Source organism: Beta vulgaris, chromosome 7, assembly GCF_026745355.1.
Source record: "Beta vulgaris subsp. vulgaris cultivar EL10 chromosome 7, EL10.2, whole genome shotgun sequence".
Taxonomy (NCBI): Eukaryota; Viridiplantae; Streptophyta; class Magnoliopsida; order Caryophyllales; family Amaranthaceae; genus Beta; species Beta vulgaris.
The window spans coordinates 43,976,741-43,999,750 of NC_079208.1; the positions used below are offsets into that span (position 1 = coordinate 43,976,741).

Sequence of the window (23,010 nt, forward strand, 5' to 3'; positions counted from 1 at the left end):
GACAATGTAACCATTAATCAATCCCCTCTTCTAGATTCACATTAAATATCTTCCTTTTAATATTTGGTTGGGTGATGTGGTTAGGGCTTTGATTGGGAATATGGGTGAAATCTTCAAAATGAATAAGGATGTTCTAGGTTTTAGAAGGTATAGGCGTGTAAAAGTGATGCTTGATACAGTGGCGGAGCCACGTGGTAACAAGGGGTAGCACTGTTTTTTCAAAAAAAAAAAAAAAAAAAAAACATCGAATCGAAAAAAATCCAAAAAACCAGGAAAAACCTAAACTTTCCTCTGGGCCGTTTCATTTCACATCTTCAGTCTCTCAAACTCAGTCACTCTTTCGGAGATCGGTCGTCACCTCCTCTTTCTCGGCTTGTTGGTCGTCGGTCCGTTCAAGTAGTGGTCGTCGGTGCGGTCGGTCGTCGCCTCCTCTCTCAGTTTCTGAGCAAACTTACTCGGCGAGTTCACTTACCGGCGACTCGGCGAGGCCTCTTGCCATCTTTGACTTCGAATACTTGGCGAAGGACTTATTAATTGTTCTTCCATTCTTTGCTGTTCTTCGCCGTTCTAGCCTCTTCGCCATCTCCGTGTATCATCTCTCTCCTTCCCTATCTTCTTGTTCTTATTTGTTGTTAATTTTCTCATGTTTTAGTGTAAGTAGCAAGTTGGTGCTAAATTTATCTCTAGTTTAAAAGTTTAATGCCTTTAGATCTTATGATTTTTGAGGTGATTTTTGGTGATTTTTTTCGATTTTTGATTAATATATAATTGTTGTTGATTGTAATTCAATTTTGCTTGTTCTTTTACTGTTTTAGTTAAATACCTAAAAATTGTTCGTTTACCTAAAAATTCTAGTGTTGTGGGTTTGTGATGAGTTGTGAGATTGTTTTTTATTGTTCTATTGTTGAAATACAATGGGAGTAATAAAATACTAGTTGAGTTGATTAGTGAATTTTTTATTTGAATGTATGTAAAATCACGAAAAGAAAACAAGAGAAGGATATGTGAAACTTTTTTTTTTCCCCAAAGGGATACCTAACAAAAATTGAGTTATTTCTCCTACAAAAAACCAAGAAAAAAGAATTTGCTCCTTCAGATGTAAAACTTGATGCGATTGTAAATTGGTTCCAAATCGGTTCCAAATTTTGAGAACTCGTCGTCAACCCTTTTTGTTTTTCTTGTATTTATCTAAGTACTTTGAGGTTGTATGTGTACTATGTAACATTTTGTATTTAGTTATTTTGGCTATTTTTGGTATGTGATATTATGCAAAATTACGCAACCCCTGACTAGGAATCTTGGATCCGCCCCTGGCTTGATATCACAAAACCTTTAAGGAGATCCACAAAGATGAAAGATAAAAGAGGGAGGGAGATACAAGTGGATTTTGCTTATGAAAGACTTGCTTTATTCTGTTTTGCTTGTGGAATTATGGGCCATTATGAGAAAGATTGCCATTGCTGTTCTTGAAGAAGATAAATATGAAAAATTGGGATGGAATTTAAATTTCAAAGCAACATGTCAATTAGGGAGAACAAAAGAACTGGAGGAGGAGGCAAAGTTTTGCACCCATTACAGGAAAAAAAAAATGAAAACAGCCACGGATTTACATAGGATTTCATTTTATCTACTAAAAAATAAATCCTTTTGAATAGTTAAATTTTCGTGAAGACTAACTTTTTTCAAAACAACTACTCCCTCCGTCCCAAAATATAGTTCTCATTTCCATTATAAGTGTCCCAAAATATAGTTCTCATTTCCATACTTAGTTTCACATTTTTTCGTAATTTTTCTAGAAAAACCGTATCCCATCATATATTTGCTTCTTGAATTTTGTTTTTTTCTTTGTTTATTCAACCAAAATGTTACAATTAATACTCTTTCACCAATTATTCTCCATTCTCTCTCCTAAAATCATCTTTTCCCATAAAACATTTATTTAAATAAACAAAAAATCTTTACCATCCCTCTTAGACTCTACTTGCATAAATTAGCGTGAATAAAGAGAAATAGGAACTATATTTTGAGACGGAGGGAGTATTATTTTTTCCTCACAAAATAGCGCATAGATTCAAATAAAGTGGAAATCTTACAATGGACACAACTAATTAACTAAACAATGTATGATTATGGGTACATAAATCCTATATAAAATCAAAGAATAAAGCTTATTTTAAAACCTAATATTATAGGTAAATCTATTTTATAAACATGTATAAGGGTCTAATAATTCGTGAAAAATTCCGGACATATATGAGAATATTATTCCAATTCAACTCCACACGTAGACGAGAAATCTAAAAGTGCCTTTTGGGAGCTCGAAATATCGAATTGATTTGGTGTAATTCCTTACTTTATATTGGAATTTACGATTTACCACCCGTATCTACAAAACACAACCCTTACTTTTATACCTATTTTTGTATTTTTTATTTTACTTTTTTTACCTCAAAAATATAAAATTTTAGAATTTTTTAGTAGGAACCAAATCAATTATTCATCTCCACCATGGTGGAATTGACCATTTTCTCCGGTTCCATCATGGTGGACACGAAATAAATTCGGTTCCACCATGGAGGAATATAATTTTTTCGATTTTACCATGGTGTAACTAATAAACTCAGTCGGTCCCTTAGAATCGAACAAACTGCTCGATTTTTTAGTAAAGACTTTTCGAAAAAAAAATTTAGAGTAGGGGAAGAAGAAGGGAGAAAAAGGCAGAAAAGAAGGGGTGGGAACTGCGAGGGGGAAGGGGGTTGCCAAGGGAAGAACACGGGGGGGCTGGGTTGCGCATTGTGGGAGGTTACGAGGGAGGCAAGGGGGGAAGGGGCTGGTAGGGGATGGTGGTAGTGGTGGTGTTACTAGAGGAAGCAGAAGTAGAGTTGAAAGAAAAAGGAAAAAAATAACGTGTAAGCATAGATGTTATATGGTAAATACGGGCGGCAAATAGCATGGAGATCTATATCTTAAGGAATTGTTAATCGTTGAAACATAAACAGTTGATTGAACAATACAGATGATCAACAAACAAATGCCAAAAGAAGTAAAATAAAAGAAAAAAAACAATTCATCAAAAACTAGTATCATGAAATTTTCAACGAATGAAGAAGTAACAACCTAAGTGACATAGAAAATATAGGATCAAAATGAATCGAACCCTGTAAATACTTGGTGTCGTAAATGAAAGAAGTGACAAGCAAAAAAATCTTTTCCAATTTGATCTTAATTGTTTTTGTCCTTCTTCCCTAAAATCACCTTCAGTTCTATTGCTAGCTCAAATACAAATTAACTAAAGAAAAGCAAAATGAAAATCAAGGAATTGACTTCGAAATTCACTAAAATCTAATGAGATAGAAAATGTTTTTTTGATTTGCCTAAACTGCGAAAATAGATATCTTCCTATTTAAATTCAATGACGATAGATTGAGATCAATAATTTTATTGGATGCTTCTTTTTCTAATGGATGAGGAAATTCAGAAGACTAGAGGATGGGTACAAACCGTGAAGACATTGCTTGGAGAGAAAAGGTAAATCTTACCTATTCTGCGTTAGAATAAGGTATTATTTGGTAAATAACATGTGGAGCAAATTTAACAAAAAAGCACATTTAACAACATATTGTCAAATTATCAAAAAAAAACACACCTAATCTAAATGTTAAAAACAAATATTAAAAAATTTATTTATGAAGTTCATTGCACATTAAAGATAAAAATTATTGTTCCCTCCTTTTCATTTTATTCTACATACTTACATTTTTCACGCATGCCAATGCAAAACTTTGAGGACATATATTCTTAATTTTGTACTTGTAAAAATTATAAAAAGTACATATTAATAAAATACATGTTATGATGAATCTAACAAGATCTCACACGACTATATTTTCATCCGCATATAAATCACAAATGATGATCAAAGTGAAATTTGTGAATAGTGTAAAATATCAAAGTGTAACAATTAAAATGAAACGAAAAAAGTAGTAAATATATCATCCGTTCTAAAATAATTGAAATTTGGGGGAAATAGGAATTAAGGAGATTAGAGACATAGAAAGAATTATAAGAGGAATCCCCTCAAAAAAAAAAAAAAAGAATTGTAAGAGGAATCCATATAATGAAGATAGAAAAAACAAATTTTTTTTTGTCTCAAATTAACTTGAACTTTGAAATTTTTACTACCTTGTACAAAATCCAAATTACCTTACTTTTACCACTTTATTGTTGACAGCTACATAATGCTAGTTTTCAACGTTGATTTTTTTTTCAGTTCAAAATTATGGGAGAAAACAAAATTACCCTTATGAAAATTAAAGGAGACTGAAAGGGTGATTGTTTCAATTTAAGTTTTAAGTAGTTAAAGAAGAATTTAGTGATGTATTAGTTGTACAAAAATGCCAACACAAATATGAGAGAGGGCGCTTACAAGAAAATTTGAGCAGATAGACTGAGGAAAAAAAAAGGGTTTAAAGAGATCAAACAATATTACGTAACATTAAAAAAAAAACTCTACACCGATAACCGGCGCAAGATATCTATCAACAACAAAATGGTAAAAGTAAAGTACTTTGGGACAATATTTTTTTTATAAGGTAATTTCCCACAAAAACTTGAAAATTAAATGTAATTTGGGACAAAAAATCAAAAAAAAAAAAAAAAAAAAGAGGTATTGCCAAAAAAAATATAAGTTCAATTATTGAACACAAAATTCCTGTGCATTATACACGGCCAAAAGCTAGTAGCCGTATGATTAACAAATTAGTGAATTACTATACACCGAAGGTACACACTGCAATTAAGTCACATACTATGGTAACTGGTAAGTGGTAACAGAACACTACCCAAAAAAAAGTGTGATCACTACTTCCAACACGAAAGCCCGTTTCAGAAAAGAGTTGTGGAAAATGGCTAATTAGGCCAATTGAAACTAAAATTAATCAAAAGTAAACCAAAATCGCTTCACGTTTTTCATCAGACTCATCACTGATTGCAAAACATCATAAGCTAATCATTCAGAACCTATGTCAACTCCTTTTTGACTTAAGAATCCCTTCGCTTCAGCAATGTCCTAAGAAAAAGATGACATTAAGGTTATTTTGAGTAACAAGAAACTCAACAACAGAATATGTAATACAAACCATCATTCATGAAAATATCAGCCACCGATCATGACAAATGATGCCCACTTTAAACATCATTATCAGAAACTAATTAAGAGCACTAAAACGTAAAAATGGAGAAAGAATTCATTACTTATTCTATACATGTTAACAGGGTGAAGAGAAGTACACAGGAATATAAAAATAAACCATTTACCATAAAGGAAAAGGGCTTACAACAGACTGCCATTTGAAATCAGGCAAGAAGAAATACACATATGCAGGCTAATATGACAAACATTGCGACTTGAATTTCAGGCAAAAGAAAGAGCACTGGAATAGGGAAATAGCCTATTGAGAATCAACCAGCTTCTAGTTTGATGACAATTCAATTAGATGAATTTTGATATACAAAAAAAGATCCGTCTCTTTGACTTTGATAAAGCTCCTTGCTCTACTCTATCAAGCAAATTGAGTTACCGTGACTATTGGAAGAAACTATGGGATAAGCAAAATTGAGCTAACATGACATTGCTTACTTTATGACCAAGAAAATGCAAGCTAAGAGCACGAATTTTACACTCTTCTTTCACAAGGGTTTTAGAAAAAAAATGTGTCCCCTCATCCTATGAGGCCATAAGATCAGAAGTTAGAAAAAGACTTCAAAATCCAATTAAATCCCTCTTCTACACAAAAGCTGGGTCTCCTTTTCTCTCCTCAAGCAAATGTGCACAGTATATTTCCAATGGAAAAGAATAAATGGAATGCCCTCTTCTTTGATTAACGGGATCTATTAGAATGAAAGCCTTCCTTCCAGAAAGTATTAATTTAGACAACTCCCAAATCCTTTAGGATTTACTCCCCCTATAAATGCTGCCACTCTAGTCCTCAACCCAACCCCACCCCTACACCACTTTTTCCTTACCCCAAGCAAGGGGGAAAAAAGTGCACCATTAAGTACATCTTAAACTTAACAAATAAAATAAGGAAAAAGAAAGCCTTGTGCGTTTTAAGGGCCAAAATGAAAAACTAAAAAATGAAACATAAAAAGAAAAACAAGACTAACTACCTGTTGTAGCAACACTGCTTCTTCAGGACAGGTTGGAAAGCGCATCAAACCTATGCCAACCATCAATAGGCCATAACATGCCAATGATATAATCAAGTATAAGGGCAGCTGGAAAGCAAAGGCAACTTATACTGAGACATGTATTATGTTATAACAGTAAACCAGCAAAAAAAAGTGATAAAAAATAAAAAAAAAAATCCACGAATTGAACAAGTAATTAGAGGGAAACTCACCAGCCAAGCCTGGGTACGCGGAACTATTGAAGTATGAAGAAGACCAATCCAGAATGCAGCAACAGCCACCAGTATAGACAAGATCTTCACAATATGCTTCATTTAACTAAAATTAAATAGATATTTCCCTAGTCCTCAACCCTAAAGATGAATCACCATTGCAAGACAAGGTGTATCAGATTAAACCATCATAAAAGTCTGTTGTTATTGTGGGGGGGGGGGGGTCGCATCAGAGATTGTCAACCACTCAACTAGTATATACTCAATAATTCAGCTATTACCCATGAAGCTGATCCCTCTCAGCAGATAAAGGATTGCAGGTCAGTTGCAGAATGATAGACAGCTAAAATAGAGAAAAAGGGCATTTGTCAACCACTCAACTAGTATATACTCAATATGTCAGCTATTACCCATGAAGCTGATCCCTCTCAGCAGATAAAGGATTGCGGGTCAGTTGCAGAATGATAGACAGCTAAAATAGAGAAAAAGGGCATTCAGATGAATATGACACACATGACACAGAGAATAAGATAAGCCAAGGGGAATACTATAAAAATAGACCACTTGAGCCTTATCACAACAATTGAATTGCTGCCATCAGAACTTAGCAAATTTTCATGTTCACTTTAAGAAATGAACTCAAAGCCCATGCGCAATGTTCAAGTATCATCATTTGGCAACTCAAGAGGTGTTCAATTTGGAAAAAAATCTTGAAGTAGGCCAGAGCTGTACCCATCAAGAAGAGCCAATCCACAGACAATCCCAGGTAAGGTCCCATCCTAAAGCCAATAAGCAATGGAAGAGTGACTCTCTAGGTTTAATTCTAGGCATATCAAAATGTAGGACAACCCCCATGTACATACATATCACAGGTTGGGCAGATGTCATCAAATATTTCATACTGAACATAATCCCACAGGCTTGAACTCCAAGAAAGTCTAAGATGACACAATTTTATCCAAACCAGTCTAGAGCACTACAGCAGAATACCACTCCCCTCCCCGCTAAAAAAATAGATCCATAGATAAAGAATTTTGCAGGTCAGTTGCACTCAACTAGTATATACTCAATAATTCAGCTATTACCCATGAAGCTGATCCCTCTCAGCAGATAAAGGATTGCAGGTCAGTTGCAGAATGATAGACAGCTAAAATAGAGAAAAAGGGCATTTGTCAACCACTCAACTAGTATATACTCAATATGTCAGCTATTACCCATGAAGCTGATCCCTCTCAGCAGATAAAGGATTGCGGGTCAGTTGCAGAATGATAGACAGCTAAAATAGAGAAAAAGGGCATTCAGATGAATATGACACACATGACACAGAGAATAAGATAAGCCAAGGGGAATACTATAAAAATAGACCACTTGAGCCTTATCACAACAATTGAATTGCTGCCATCAGAACTTAGCAAATTTTCATGTTCACTTTAAGAAATGAACTCAAAGCCCATGCGCAATGTTCAAGTATCATCATTTGGCAACTCAAGAGGTGTTCAATTTGGAAAAAAATCTTGAAGTAGGCCAGAGCTGTACCCATCAAGAAGAGCCAATCCACAGACAATCCCAGGTAAGGTCCCATCCTAAAGCCAATAAGCAATGGAAGAGTGACTCTCTAGGTTTAATTCTAGGCATATCAAAATATAGGACAACCCCCATGTACATACATATCACAGGTTGGGCAGATGTCATCAAATATTTCATACTGAACATAATCCCACAGGCTTGAACTCCAAGAAAGTCTAAGATGACACAATTTTATCCAAACCAGTCTAGAGCACTACAGCAGAATACCACTCCCCTCCCCGCTAAAAAAATAGATCCATAGATAAAGAATTTTGCAGGTCAGTTGCACAGCAATAGATAAGAGAAAATGGCATTCAGAATTCCAGATGAATATGAGACACTGAAGAGGGTCATAGACAGAAATAAACCACTTGACGTTTATTGCGGACACAACAATTGAATTGCTGCCATCAGATCCTAGCAAATTTTCATGTTCACTTTAAGAAATGAACTCAAAGCCCTTGCGCAATGTTCAGGTATCATCATTGGCAGCTCAAGAAATATATTGAAGTTGAAAATAATCTGAAAGTAGGCCAGGACTGCAACCCAAGAAGATGAGTCAATTGATATACAATCCCAGGCAAGGTTTCATTCTACAGCCATTTGGTACTGGGAGAAGTAACTCCCTTGGCTTATTAAGTGGTATTATTCTCTTCTCCACCAATTACAAATAACCCCATGTACATGCATATATGGGGTGGATCAGATAGAGGAAAGCAAATCCTCAGTAGCCAATCTCAAGTGCATTACATTCCCTACCTATCTCCCGAGTCCGGATCCTCTAGAATTTTAGTGAAACTTTACAAATAAGAGTTGTGTCTGAGCCATATATTTTAAAATCAAAGGCTCATATTGGTAGAAGGGAAAAATTTAGGTGTAGATTTTGATGAAATAAAATAGGAGGGATTTTGGAAAGAGAATATATGAGCCATCGATTTTTTATTCAATAATTGATATTAACTCTAGAGGATCCAAACACCTACCTCCCCCTTCAATGTGCATTTACCGGTCCCTATGTTGTAAAACTATCTATATCACATCATAAAAACAAATAAAACCAACCAGATCTCATATGTATATTATAATTCAGAGAAGAATAGTCAAACACTACGTATTGTACCAACTATTGATTATCATCATCCAAGTAATATTTTCTTTGAAAAGAACTACACTATATAAACTTTGAGATTTGTGAGCTAACATAAATCCTAAAACAGCGAGAGAGGAAATCAGAGGAGATAAAGATTTATGACCAAAAAAAAAAAATTAGAAGCATACTGGTATGAAACATTAACCTGCAATAGCTGCATTCATATATGATCTACCCACAAGATTGATAGGCAAATACTTAATAACATCCTAACTTAACACCACCTTTGAATTTTCCTTAGTTAAATATGTCTTTCACTAACACCACCTCTGAATTTTCCTTAGTTAAATATGTCTTTCACTCTACAGTAACATTCAACAGCCACATGCTTGTGTTTCTTATTGAACCCTACACACAATAAACATTCAAAAGCCACATACTATCATTTTACAACAAATATGTAATCTGTAGCTTGATTTTTCACAGCCTGCTTTCGAAATATAACATAATCAGATTTGAAAGAAAAAAAGCAAATTAGAACTATCAGATTCACACAATCAGATTTGAAAGAAAACAAGCAAATTAGAACAATCAGATTCACACAATCAGATTTGGAAGAAAACAAGCAAATTAAAACAAGCAGATTCACACTCAAATCAAGCAGATTTGAAAGAAAACAAGCAGATTAGAACAAGTAGATTCACATACAATCATAATTGAACAAAGAACAAATTCGAATTCAACGACAATCAGCTACAAAATATGAAGATAAAAACGATAATCAGATCTACTCTCAAATTCGAAGAGAAAATATAAACGAGAAGAAAACAAATCAAAAGGACTGCAATCTTCGTCGAAATTTTTAATACAAATTTATTTACCGAAAATCTATTCAAATGACTTAAATTCTCACCTCAGATTCACTTCAATTCAACTAAAAACTCGAGCAGATCGTGATGGATGAAATCATCCGGCAGCCATGGATGTAGATATGAAAGGAGAGAGAAAACTAGGGTTTTTGATCAGGCTGAGATTAGATTATGGGAGGAGAGAGAAAATGAGGGTTTTTATATTACACGTGTCTAATGAAAGACGCGCGTGTGTTGTTCATTACCTTAGGAATGATGCATTTTCATTCCCTTCTAATAAAAATAGAATAACTAAGGGGGAGTTTGGTTCATATAATGGTATGGGTTTAGAATCAGGAATGAAACCAAGATGTATGGGTTTGGAACTTGATACTTAATATCTTGTGTTTGGTTTCATTTAGGAATGAAAAATCTTCTTTTATTTGATACCTAGAGGTAAGATATGAGTCATACCCACCTCCCCCCATGGGTTTCTAAACCCATACCTTATGGGTTTGAGGTATGGGTTTAAAATTTAGAAATAAGTTAAACAAACACTAGGTATGGGTTTTGTTCATTCCAAACCCATACCTCATATCTAAAACTAGTGAACCAAACACCCCCTAAGCCATTTCATTACTAGATCTTATTACTAGGCATTACCATTCCAAATTACCAAACATCCAAAACACGGTAATAAAATTTTCTACCAAACGAGCCGTAATGGTTTGTGAGAAATGAGTAAAGACTTCAAAATTGAGAGGCCCATTAGTGCATTAGCGTGAGATTAGAACAGAAAAACGTGGGCCACTGTTAAGCGAATCAAAACATTAAAAAAAAAATCATACATTTGAGACTCGTTGGCCCTTGCCTTTGTTAAGGTATGACAATTTTTTATGGATTTCATAAAATGTGTCAATAAGATTATAAATAGCCTGAATCACATTATTAATAATATCAAACTTCAAGAGCAAAAAAAAATTAATTACAATGATAATTTCTAGAGTAAGAGAAGTAAAATATTTAAGTCAATATAAAGAAAAAATTATCACCATAAATCACATAATTGGTGTTTCTTTCAATATTAATTTGAAATCCGATTTAAGTCTATTATATACCTAAACGCACATATTAAGGTTTCGTTTGATTTAACTTATTTTGACTTATATTATTTTATCTTTTAGTTTATTGTGCTGTATGACGTAGTTAATCCCTTTTCTTCAACTTATTATATCTTATCTTATCTGAACTTGTTATATCCTTATTTAGTTTAAAATAAGTTAATATAAATTAAACAAAATAATGTATAAGATGAAGATCAAACTTGGCATCTTTTTTGCCAAAATCGAACAAAAATCCCAAAAGAACAATATTTAATCAAGGGCATGGTAAACCCTAACTGGAAAGTTATCGTCTCATGATATCTAGTATAATTAGAGAAAGATTATTTTTAGATCTATACAAATATATTGAAACAATGTGCAGTTACTAGGCTTCGAACACATGACCTTTGAAATGAAAGGTAAAGTTTAACCACTAATCCACTGCAATACCAATACTTAATGTTTAAAGTAAAACATAATAAAGTCTTATAATTATATGTAATTATAAAAATATGCTAGACAAGCTTTTTGATCTTTAACCCTTTTATTAAGTAATAACATTTTTACCCAACTTTCATTGAAATTGATTTTTATCCACAATTCTTTAGAAGTTTTTTTGAACAACTTATCATGCCATAACGTCCATTTTCTGATCTCGCATTAGACAAAACACTATGAAAAGCTAATAGTATCAATTATGAAATTTATGAATAATAATACATTTGATAACTATAACTGACCCGGGCCATCGCCCAGATCAAAAATACTAGTTTGTTCCAAAAAAGCACTATTGTGGAATCTAGTTATTCAGTTATTCTTTTGTGTGCCAATGAGCACAATCCCCTTATATTTAAAAAACTTAAGTGATCTCAAATTTGGTGATAGCCTGTTGCATGTGGTAAAAACAGATATTTAAAATTTGCAAGAGCAGCGATATTCGTGAAAGGAGATGAAAACACAAACACTATCAACTTCCACAACGAGTTTACATGTATAGCTAGCTACATTTTGGTTTCAGCTAAAATACACACCTGTTAGCCAAACAAACTAGTAACTTGGTATCTAACTAAGACAACAATTGCAGCTTTGCCTACAGCTTTACAATATCAGGAAAGAAGAGACACAAGAGAGACAAACTCTAATGTCACACGTCCCTTGGACCGCGTATTAATGACAAAATGTTCTGGATATTTTCTCAGCAACATCAGCAAGCCATACCACGGTTTTCCTTTGGATTCTGGACCTGTCCAGTCTTCAGATGTGAGGTATCTCCTTACCCGGCTGTGATGCCAAATACTACCATACTGCTCCATTAACTGCAGAAAGATAGTACACAGGACGATATTAGACCATTTGGCACAAAATCATCCTCCCTAGATCAAAGATCTGCCATAAACTGCTTCAAATTGGATGAAACATTTATCAATTAGTACATGTTTGAGGTGGAAGGGGAGAAGGTGACTTAGCAGAACATATCATAGGAGAGGCAAAGATACAAATGTCCCCTGAAACAAATACATAACTGCTTGCAGGCTGCAGCTTAAAGAATAGTTGCATAATGTATACAAGGGAAAACAATGATCTACCCGCTACTATTACACAACTCACAAAATTAACCCACACCCACCCCCATCCCCCCCCCCCCCCCACCACACACACAAAAAAAAAAAAAAAAAAAGCAGAACAGGCCCCTCTATACAGCACTACACTACAAATCTGATCCTTCACTTGCAAGGCTTATCAGAGCTGCCTACTATGTACAAGGGTAAGCAATCCAGGATTCAGTATACAGATCAAGTTTGACTTAAGATAATCGGGGTTTCTTTCATAAAAAAAAAAAGATATTGAAGTTTCACATATTATGCTATGGAGAGGCGCAACAAAAGCACAATCTTTGCTCCCCTTGCCTATAAGGTTTGTGCATTCTGCCCAGAAATACATTATTAAGACCAACAGGCCATGATCTGCGTATCCTCAATATTTTGACAATTTCAACATGGTAGAGATCATTTTCTTGGGTAATATACTAAAACCCTTACAAGACACAGGTCTTTGCTCATGCACCAACAATAGCAGTCAATGGAAATATGCTTACTGATCAATGAAGAAACCAGTGTGACAAGGCAGTCGTGACTCGTGAGGAATGAGGAATTTATTCATAAACACATAATGCTAACCAAATAACACACAGAGAACAAATGATAATGGAAAAGAAGGGAGAAACATAGACCAGTTTAAAGAGCATCAAGTATTTAGATTGTATAAGACATCCTTAAATTACAAAACCAAGTCAAATTAAAAGATGCTCCTACTACAAGGAGTCTGGATACGTAAGAAGGACCTTCTACTCATTAAGCTCGGAGTTCTTTCCTATGAAAAGCCAAACACACACCCTTTCCCCCTCCCCCAAATAAAAGTAAAGGCTTACAGGATCGTAAAGCAAGTTCTGCATTGCTGGCTCTGCCACATACATATATATACTGAAGAAAAGAAGGGCAATCCAAGAGGTCATAAACTACACATGTGGAAATATACACTGCTGACATAGGTATGTAATATGGTAGTAATTGCACCATTTACAAGTTACAAATGGCAGAAATGCACAACAGTGAACCCAGAAAAGTCTTATAATTTGCTGAATGACTATTGTTTCATATTCTTTACTCTCATTAAACTAGCATTTTTGGCATGCGATGCGTGCGTGCATAGGTTTTAGCATTTATTTTGAGCACAAGTAGGTAATTAAAAAGATGATATCATTAACTTATGCTTAATCACAATTTTATGCGCAACATAATGTGGAATAAAAAATTATCATTTTTACATTGACATGTTTTTACATGTAAAACCGTAGATTTTGAAATACTGTGTTCTTAAAAACAAAATTATAGTAAACTTAATATGTTTAAAGGGTAGAGTGCTTTTTTTTTTTTAACTATTATCACTCCCTTACCATTCCTTATATGATAGAAATTGTAAATGGTAGGCAATAAGCAATATAATATGAGTGTATAAGTTTGATATTCTGTAAAATAATATGAGGTGAAAATGTGACGTTATTATTATCAATATTTGGAAACTATTTTTTAATTGAAGATTCTCATTTTATCAATGATCTTGAAATTTTTTTGTGTAAAGCTTTTCAATCAAATTCATTTTTTTTACTTGTGTCTTAATTAGGTAATTATTTGTTTTAATCTTAGCTTGTTTAATATGGAAGTAGCTTCTATCTTCTTTCTTTCCTAATATTTCTTTTTCTTAAGGGTATTTTTGCATTTCCAAAGGAGGACACCATGCCTCCTCCCTTCACTTATATAATAGAGATTACGACTTCCCCCTGTACTGGCATCGATCAGACAATGCGCTTACCACAGACTAATAAATAAGTAAAGCAATATATCACTTTGACAAATTCAAGGATTCATAAGGTTCCATGAAGTCCTTAATATTTGCTGAATACTCAATGAATAGGTATTTTAATATTCATACTAAAACTAACCTCAGTGTGAAGTTTCTCCATAGGCATCCATTCGCCTGGACCACACAGATCGGACAGGACAGTGGCTACAGATGATACAACATCTTTTTCCTCCAATTGCATAAGTTGCTGATTATCAGCTTCAGGATCAATTCTTGATCTCCCGTCAGATTTCTTTTCTGCAATAGCAAACCCAGAGTAAATAAATTGGAGATAAAATAATGGAAACAACATATCAAAAAAAAATCAAATAAACTTAAGCCTCTGTCCAACAGGTCAAATAGCTACACAGAATTAAGCTAGGGGGGAGTGACTAGTGACTGAGAATCCATGCAAAAATGCAAGAAAAAAGTTTCACAGAGGGCACTAGCTGACTGAAAGCAACACTCCACTGATAAGATGGAAGATAAACCGCTTGGTAGAAGCATGACTCCACTGATAAGATGGAAATGGACCGCTTACTAAAAGCAACACACTATGATCAGATGGAAGATAAACCGTGAAACTAGTGACTAAAAATCTGTGCAACAATGCAAGAAAAAAGTATAACAGAGGGCACTAGCTCACTAAAAACAACACTCCACTGTAATGGAAGATGGACAGGTTACTAGAAGTGACACTCTATGATCAGATGGAAGATAAACCGCTTGATAGAAGCATGACTCCACTGATAAGATGGACAGATGGACCGGTTACTAAACGCGAGATGGAAGATAAACCACTTTATAGAAGCATCCAACATTAGTAATATATCACAGAGCTATAACCTATGGCAACTGGCAAGAACAATCTAGAACCCCCACCCCCTCTGCTTCCACTCTTTATCACTCAACTAGTCTTTAGGCCCGATAAGCCCAGGGTAATTATATCCTTCATTTATTAATATTAAACTTTAAAATGATAACATCAAGTATCACTTGGTTTAGTGGTTAAGACTTTAGCATATATGTTTGTAATCACGGGGTCAAATCTTATACAACGCATTTCCTATTTTGTTTTATTGTACATGGATTACATAGAGTTGAACACACTAAGGGAAGCGCCACATGGCGCCGTTCCTTGTTTAGGAACGTCTTTTAATATATTAGTATAGATGTTGTCCACCAATCCTCGCAACTGCCATTTCATATAGAGCCAATAACCCACAATTTGCATTGCAGCTTTATAAAGAGCAAAGACCACACGTAATTCCTTGAAAATAATGTATATTGCCCTTTCACTGCACAAATCTACCTTCCAATTTATTCCAAACCCTACGCCTCAAATTTCGTCATGTGGCTCAAGACTGGCCATGGTTCATGGGTCATAGAGTCATATCTTTCACGTCTTAAGTTCAACAAGTTCACAGGGTCATACTGAGAAGTGACCAGAAAACGTGGGATAAGTATGAACTTAATAATATCATATCTACCTTCCAATTTATTCCAAACCCTACGCCTCAAATTTCGTCATGTGGCTCAAGACTGGCCATGGTTCATGGGTCATAGAGTCATATCTTTCACGTCTTAAGTTCAACAAGTTCACAGGGTCATACTGAGAAGAGACCAGAAAACGTGGGATAAGTATGAACTTAATAATATCATAGCTACCATCCAATGTCCACCTCTGGTAAACATGACAGCAACTTTGAATTTCTAAATCATTACAATGTAGATAGATTTAAATCATGCAAATCTATTTCTCATCATGTCCTCATCCTGTGATGTTTTACATGCAAGAACAATGTGGTACCACAAGCCATAGCTTGATTTGACTCTCTTTTGCATATTCAGCTATATGTATCAAACGTCTTAATGAGCTACATAGTTCGAAACTTAAGGAGATAACAGAGTTAATCATGCCAGTAGCATGGTCTTCTGATCTTCTCTGAAGAGCATATTTTATAACATAGATCTGGTACCTATGACATATTTGCTCATGGTCCATGGATTCACATTTTAAAGTCCACAGAAATCTAGTTCAGCAACCACTTTTTACATCTTATCCATTAGGCTTGTTTTCAAAAAGTACCGACCATTTGACTTACAAAAATGGCACCGTGTTAGAAATCTGATGATTGTCAATTTAATTCATGATATGCTTATAGATTGATATAATTACAAGAAGCACATTCAGACTAAGCCATGCTTTTAAAGCTTGGAAGAACTGTATTCCGTGGAGTGTACTGTAGTATACTAGTATGTTCACAAGTATAGTTTTGCCTACCTTTTATTGCTTGAAGATACTGTTAACCTTCTGATACAAATGCCAATAAGGTCAGTCACCTTAGATACAAATCAGATCTATTTGCATTTTCACGTGATTTTCAGGCTGAGAATACCTTAGGTTCTGAATTTATAAAAACAAGCAACGATTACCCGTATCAATCTAACCCAACAGGTTAACTAGAAGCTTTTGATCTTTATTGTTCTCTGATTATCCCATATATTTCAGATCTTTTAAGTCAGGGTTAAAGTAATATCTTTTCTTGACAGGAGGGAAATACCCAATTCCTGTACTTTCAGAAGTCAGTTAATTTGTCCTAGTCTAATAAATAGAGCGCTAATAAGTATATTGCCTATGTTATTAATACTTCTTCCAATGCAATAAGCCAATGACTTGTAGGAAGGCTAAGAATAAATTGGAAGGAGAATGACATTTAAACAGAGAGAGAGTATCAATGAAGAGAACAAGTATAATCATGTCATGCAAAATGAAGCACAATGCTTAAACACGCACCTCAAAAACAGAACATAATAGTCACACAGTATTACCAATCCCATTTCCCGTTGTGCTAAATTTGAATTGCACATTCATAAAGACATGGTTGATTTAGTCATGAAATATTGGTCGATCTTCAACACGAAACACGGAACTTTCCAGAACAAATGGATTCAGGCAGAACCAGAGAAATAGTTTGATTGGTTAGAAGTACTTAGAACTCAAAGAGAGAACAGAAGGGAATCAAACTTATAAAGGAAAGAGAAGACGAAAAATGAGCTAGGATTTTACTTGCTAAGCTTCCCAGCATTTAAAGGAATTGGTTCATTAAAGAAGGAAGGAAAAAGGAACTCTCTAATTCTCTTCCTTTCCTTACGTCCGTTCGATATCCATAGAAGGAAAGGTAAATTCTTCACTACAGTTATTTCCCAAACTTACTATTATCTCCAAATTCTCTCATCTAACACACTGCAAGTGTTAAAAATTGCTGTTTAAACTCCAAAAGGGAAGATGTCTATACTCAACTTTTAATGTCATAGGTACTCTATCATTCTCTTCCCTTCCTTTAGCCCATTCAATATCCAAATAAGGGAAGTAGAATCCTCACTCGATTACTCCCTCTCCTTCCATTCTCTTCATATTCCCTCATTCAGCACATTGCATTGTTACTCAACTTTTACACTTACCTAATTATCTTTATTAATTATAATCAATGTTACTTTAAAAACCTCATCAGTCAGATTTTCAACAATCCTCACAACCTTCTTACATAGTATGTAGCAGACCTATACCCCCACACATCCAAGATCTTAAGGGAATATATAAGCCACTGACATAAAGAGGAAAAGAGCACAGGAGGTTCTTCACTATAACAGCTCCGAAAACTATTACAACTAGGAAAAAAAGCTCAAGAGGAACTGAAGATTGTAATTTTTAAATGCCAATGACTCAAAGAAAAGCAAATATGTCATGTTGCTCTAAGAATGTACATGACCAGACTACCAGAGAATCAAAGGATATCAAAATATGGACTGAAGTCTGAAGTATCAAGCCAAACAAGCAACAATTCTATCAGCAATACTACCTCTGATCCTTTTTAATAGTTACACTTTCACTTTTGACACTATTCACAAATTTTCCTTTGACTATCATTTGTGATTTATGGTTAAGAGAATATATAGTCATGTGGGGTATTGTTTGATTTGTATCGATATGAAATTTTAGAATATCGACTTTTTATATTTTTTAAAAATGCAAAATTAGAGATATAAAGGCTCAAAGTAGTGTATCCGCATGCGTGAAAAGTGTAAGTGTAACTATTAAAAGAGGAATGGAGGTAGTACAATTTTACAATGTCAGACTGACGGCACCACAGCTGCACATCCCATATACACAAGAGACAACTGGTTTGGCAATATCCGAGACACAAGTAATGCGTGTCATACTGTCATTCATATATAGATATATATGGTGAAATATTGGTCATCTATGTAGGACTGAAATTGTTTACAACTTGAACAAGTTATATCTATTGTTATCTGGCCTTTCAGCCTCCACATCATACCTATAGGCTCTACGCTGTGCCACAATGATAACTAGCAAGAACTATGAAGTCAAACATGAAGTCAAACATCTGACCAAGTTTGAGAGTTTATTGGACACAACTCTATATATAGCTGATATTGATGTCTCGATGAGGGATATTATAAAAGGTCATTCTAAAACATTAATTTTTCTGAGAGTCCTAAAGGATAATGCAAGTGAGCAATTCTCTAAGCAGCGAGCAGCTTGAGAACACCCCTCTTCTCAAAAAAAAAAAAAAGTGTTCTTTTTCCACAATGGTAGGTATAATTTGAAACTATGAGTTCATCTATACAGTTGCATGTTATGAACTGAGAAGTTCCTGGCTCAATATTACTCAACTACAGGTAACTAAAGAAATCAACTTTATATTCAACAACTACAGAGATACGAAAATAAGAAGAAGAAGGAATAGAAAGAAAGATATGAGAGGGGAGGTTGTTAATATTAATGGTAGCCAGATAACATTCACAGCAATTCGAGAGGCTGGACACTCTCCATTACAATACTATGAAAACACTCAATTTCTGGATACCCTTCTCCTCCTTTTCATTCTCTATTTAAAGGCTTACTCCTATAGGCTGCCCTAGAACATTCCCTGCCAACGGAATTATTCTTCACTGAAAGACAAAAAGCTTACATCATAAAAAAGGACAAAATAGCTGATGATATTAGGATTCCCAATCAAAGGCCAGCACACCAAAACCAAAAGCTTCTAGAAGATTTCCTCTCTTTTCTTTTTACGCCTGGAATACACATACCTCAGTGGAGGTGTGACATTGCACTTCATAGCCTTATCCCCAAGCACAAGCTTTCATGCCCAAAGGCACGTATAGGACTTCCATTGTTAACATCAACTTGAAAACTGGAGCATAGATGGCAATACTACCAACCAAACAAGGGGTCAACTGGCCAAGACATAGATGATAGATATAGAGAAAAGCGAAGAGGAAACCAGAGATAGAACAACTTAGGTTTATGTTGTTATGACACCACACCAGGAAATAATTGGACTTATAAGAGGAGCACGATCAAAGGACGGAGAGAGAGAGAGACCGGAGGGGGGGGGGGTAGGCTATAGTGTTTGGGGGAAAAACGAGGCACAACCCCTAAATAAAGAATGAACTAAGATGGGGGCTTGCTTAGCCTTAAAGACTGGGAAGGAAAAAGAGGAAATTTTGTATCATAAAGATGAGGTAAAGGTTAACTACTAGGTACACAATAGCATAGAGCCATAAAGGTAGGAAAGAAGGAAGTACAGCTCATCACACTTGTCATTCGACTATTCGGGTAATCATCCACACAAGGAAATTAATATCCAAGGATTTAGAAAGGCTTTCTAGATCTACTAAACATCAACCATTAATACATAAACACAACCTAAGGTATGACCATATAAAATGTGATCAATATGTGTGCTTATGCGAGAACCATGGATTTTACAAAGAAGTACCATAAACAATTGGATGGTACAGACCGAGCAATCAACAGTAACGAGCCAAAAAGAAAAAGAGAGAAACTCTATCATTAAGTTGATCTTCTATAGTAACCAGCAAACAGCTAGACCCTTCTATTCAAAATTCTTGGTTGCTCTGAAGTCTGAACTCTGAACTACCAATCCACTCTCCAATCAACTGAAACAACTGCTAACTTTTCTTTGCCTAATTCTGTAACCCCCTATTCTTACAAGGGACACTGTTTACTTCCTACTAAACCCCAATTCACCACTTAAATTGATCCTTCCTTCCTCATAAGAACCCCAGTGACAACTTTTCGACATTCAACAGACATACATACACGAGGAAATAATTGATTTATGGGATCTCTATTGTTGGTGTGGCGACTCATTACTAAAATTATTGATATTGCTATTGAGGTGAAAATTGTGGAGCTTAAGACTTAAGTTGTGTTGATAATCAAGGAAGAGTAGTTATTGAGGATCAATTACAGTGTTGAAATGATCTCACTATCAAAGTATCAATTCCTCGGTATTAAACATACATTATCCCTAGAGAAAAGAGATTGCCAACCTCAATACTTCAACAACTCATACTCAACTAATCATCATAGCACCACAAGCATAATCAAACATACCAGATTGCACAATCAAACAAAGGAATTCAATGAACAATCCAATATAAACAACAATACTAACCGAGAGTTCCGGAAAGGCCGCCTTTACCACCACTACCACCACTATAACCATAACCATCATGTCCACCACCACCACCACCAGTACCATCACCATACCTCCTCATCTTCTTATTAAAACCTCCACCATCATCTCCCACTCTCTCCCTTCCTCCACCATCATCTTCCTCATACTCCTCGCCTGCCACTCCTGCCGCTGCCGCCGCATAATACTCCTTCATCCTCCCCTTCTTACTCCCCCCGCCACCACCGCCACCACCGCCACCACCACCACCACCACCACCACCGTACCCCGAATTTCTCGCTGGAACAACCGGCGGAGGAAGTGGAGTGTTGTACGCATGATGACGTGGAGCGGCGGAGGCGGCGGCAAGAATGTTGCGCACAGGGAGGAGAAAGTAGAACTCCTTATCGCCGATTTGAAGGAGATCTTGAGAGTCTAATTTCACCGGAGAATTTCCAGGGAGATGGAGAACACCTTCGACGAGACAGCCGTTTTTGCCGAGGACTTCTAGAGCGAAACGACGGCGTTGGAAATCGTAGAAGATGCGCGCGTGGTGGCGAGAGATGTTCATTCCGCCACCTAAGGACGCTAAATCGACGTCGACGGTGGATTTCTTGGAGTTTCGACCGAGGATAATGGAGTAGGTTTGCATGTAGTACTCGAAATCTTCGCCTTGAAGTTTTGCGAAACCGGCTTCCACATCGCTTCCGCCGCCACCGGGTGTTGCGGTGTGCGCCATTGTTGACGATTTAGGAGTGGAGGTGTGCGAGATGTGGATCGATCGCGGGTAAGTGGGGGGTTTCAATGGGCAGGGGCCAGGGGTGGGGGAAGGGAGAAAGAGGATCCGTGGAGGGGGAGGATAGAGAAACAAGGAGGGGGAAAAAGTAAAAACAACAGAAAAAAAAAGAGCTAGTTTAGTAAAAACTAAAATTTTTTGCATGCGTGCTTGAACTTTTTTCAAACAGAAACTCAATTTTCATCGACATAAGAGTCAAAATTTACACATTATACACACGAATTATAATCGTTTTTAGTTGCAAAATTTGATTGGTTTAGTTTCTGTCACTTAAGTCTCTCACCATTCTTTTTGTTTTTTTTTTACTTTTCAAAGTTAAATTCTATGAATAAAATAGAATTTTTTTTGAATTTATTTATAATTTCTAATATTATAATTTTTTAGTTGATTTTTGAATTAAGTACAGTACTTTATAAATTGTAAAGAAAGTAGACACTTTGATTTTAAGTCAATTTTTTCATAGGTTGTAGTTTGTAAGTGATTTTTAAGTTTTTGTAAAGTTTCCTCATTTTAATGATTTGCATAACGTAAATTATGCAATTTTATGATTTTAGTTGACTTGTGAGTGATTATTATAATTATATTTTTGATATTTTTGTTTGAAGTCCCCTTTGATTTGTAAGTGAATTTGTAATTTAGAATGGGAAGGGGGTAAGATAGTCTCTTCATTCGGGGACACCATTAACTCCCCCCTTCCCTTATATAATAGAGATATGTTGTACTTTAATTCTTAAATGATATTTTATATAAACCTTTTTACCTTATAATTTATCGCTATTATATAATAGAAAAAATACGTCCAAATATATGTAAAAGTTTCATTATATATAGGAAACACTATAAAAAAAGTAAATAATTTTTTTCCTTGTCTAATTTCTAAATTCTGATTTCACTACAAATACACCTCTATTTTTTTTAATCATGACCCACCATTAATTGTGAATGGTTCTTGAGAATAGTGATTTGTAAGTAAGTTTTTGTAAATGTTTTTGTATGTATTGACGTTCTAGGTTATTAGTTTTAGTTTGTATATTAATTTTAAGTTTTAATAAAGTTTCCTGATTATTTGAGTGATTTGCGTGATTTTTATAACGTGATTTTTTCAATTGTATGGGTGATTTGTAAAGTTTCTTCTTTTAAGTGATTTATGAGTGAGTGTTGTAAATTTATTTTCGGTATTTTGATTTTGACATTCCTTTTGTAATTTAGAAAGAAAAGGGGGGCAAAATAGGCGTTTCAAAAGAGGACATCGTTGCTCCCCCCTTCCCTTATATAATAGAGATTTTTTTGTT

The 23,010-nt window shown here is 35.1% G+C and overlaps 2 protein-coding genes across 2 annotated transcripts; both read right to left on the reverse strand.

The window, feature by feature from the left end:
- Positions 1-4,669: 4,669 nt before the first annotated feature.
- LOC104908815 (dolichol-phosphate mannose synthase subunit 3) lies at positions 4,670-10,130 on the reverse strand. The gene is made up of 4 exons (XM_010697974.4): positions 9,971-10,130; positions 6,402-6,542; positions 6,169-6,276; positions 4,670-5,068 (listed from the first exon to the last, which is right to left on the reverse strand). The coding sequence occupies exons 2-4, from the start codon at positions 6,501-6,503 to the stop codon at positions 5,009-5,011; spliced, it is 270 nt and encodes an 89-aa protein (XP_010696276.1). The 5' UTR covers positions 6,504-6,542; positions 9,971-10,130; the 3' UTR covers positions 4,670-5,008.
- A 1,814-nt stretch (positions 10,131-11,944) lies between these two features.
- Positions 11,945-21,790, reverse strand: LOC104908814 (hypothetical protein). Its single transcript, XM_010697973.4, has 3 exons — positions 20,923-21,790; positions 14,508-14,665; positions 11,945-12,324 (listed from the first exon to the last, which is right to left on the reverse strand). Exons 1-3 carry the CDS (start codon positions 21,659-21,661, stop codon positions 12,115-12,117), a joined length of 1,107 nt encoding a protein of 368 aa, XP_010696275.1. The 5' UTR covers positions 21,662-21,790; the 3' UTR covers positions 11,945-12,114.
- Positions 21,791-23,010: the final 1,220 nt, after the last annotated feature.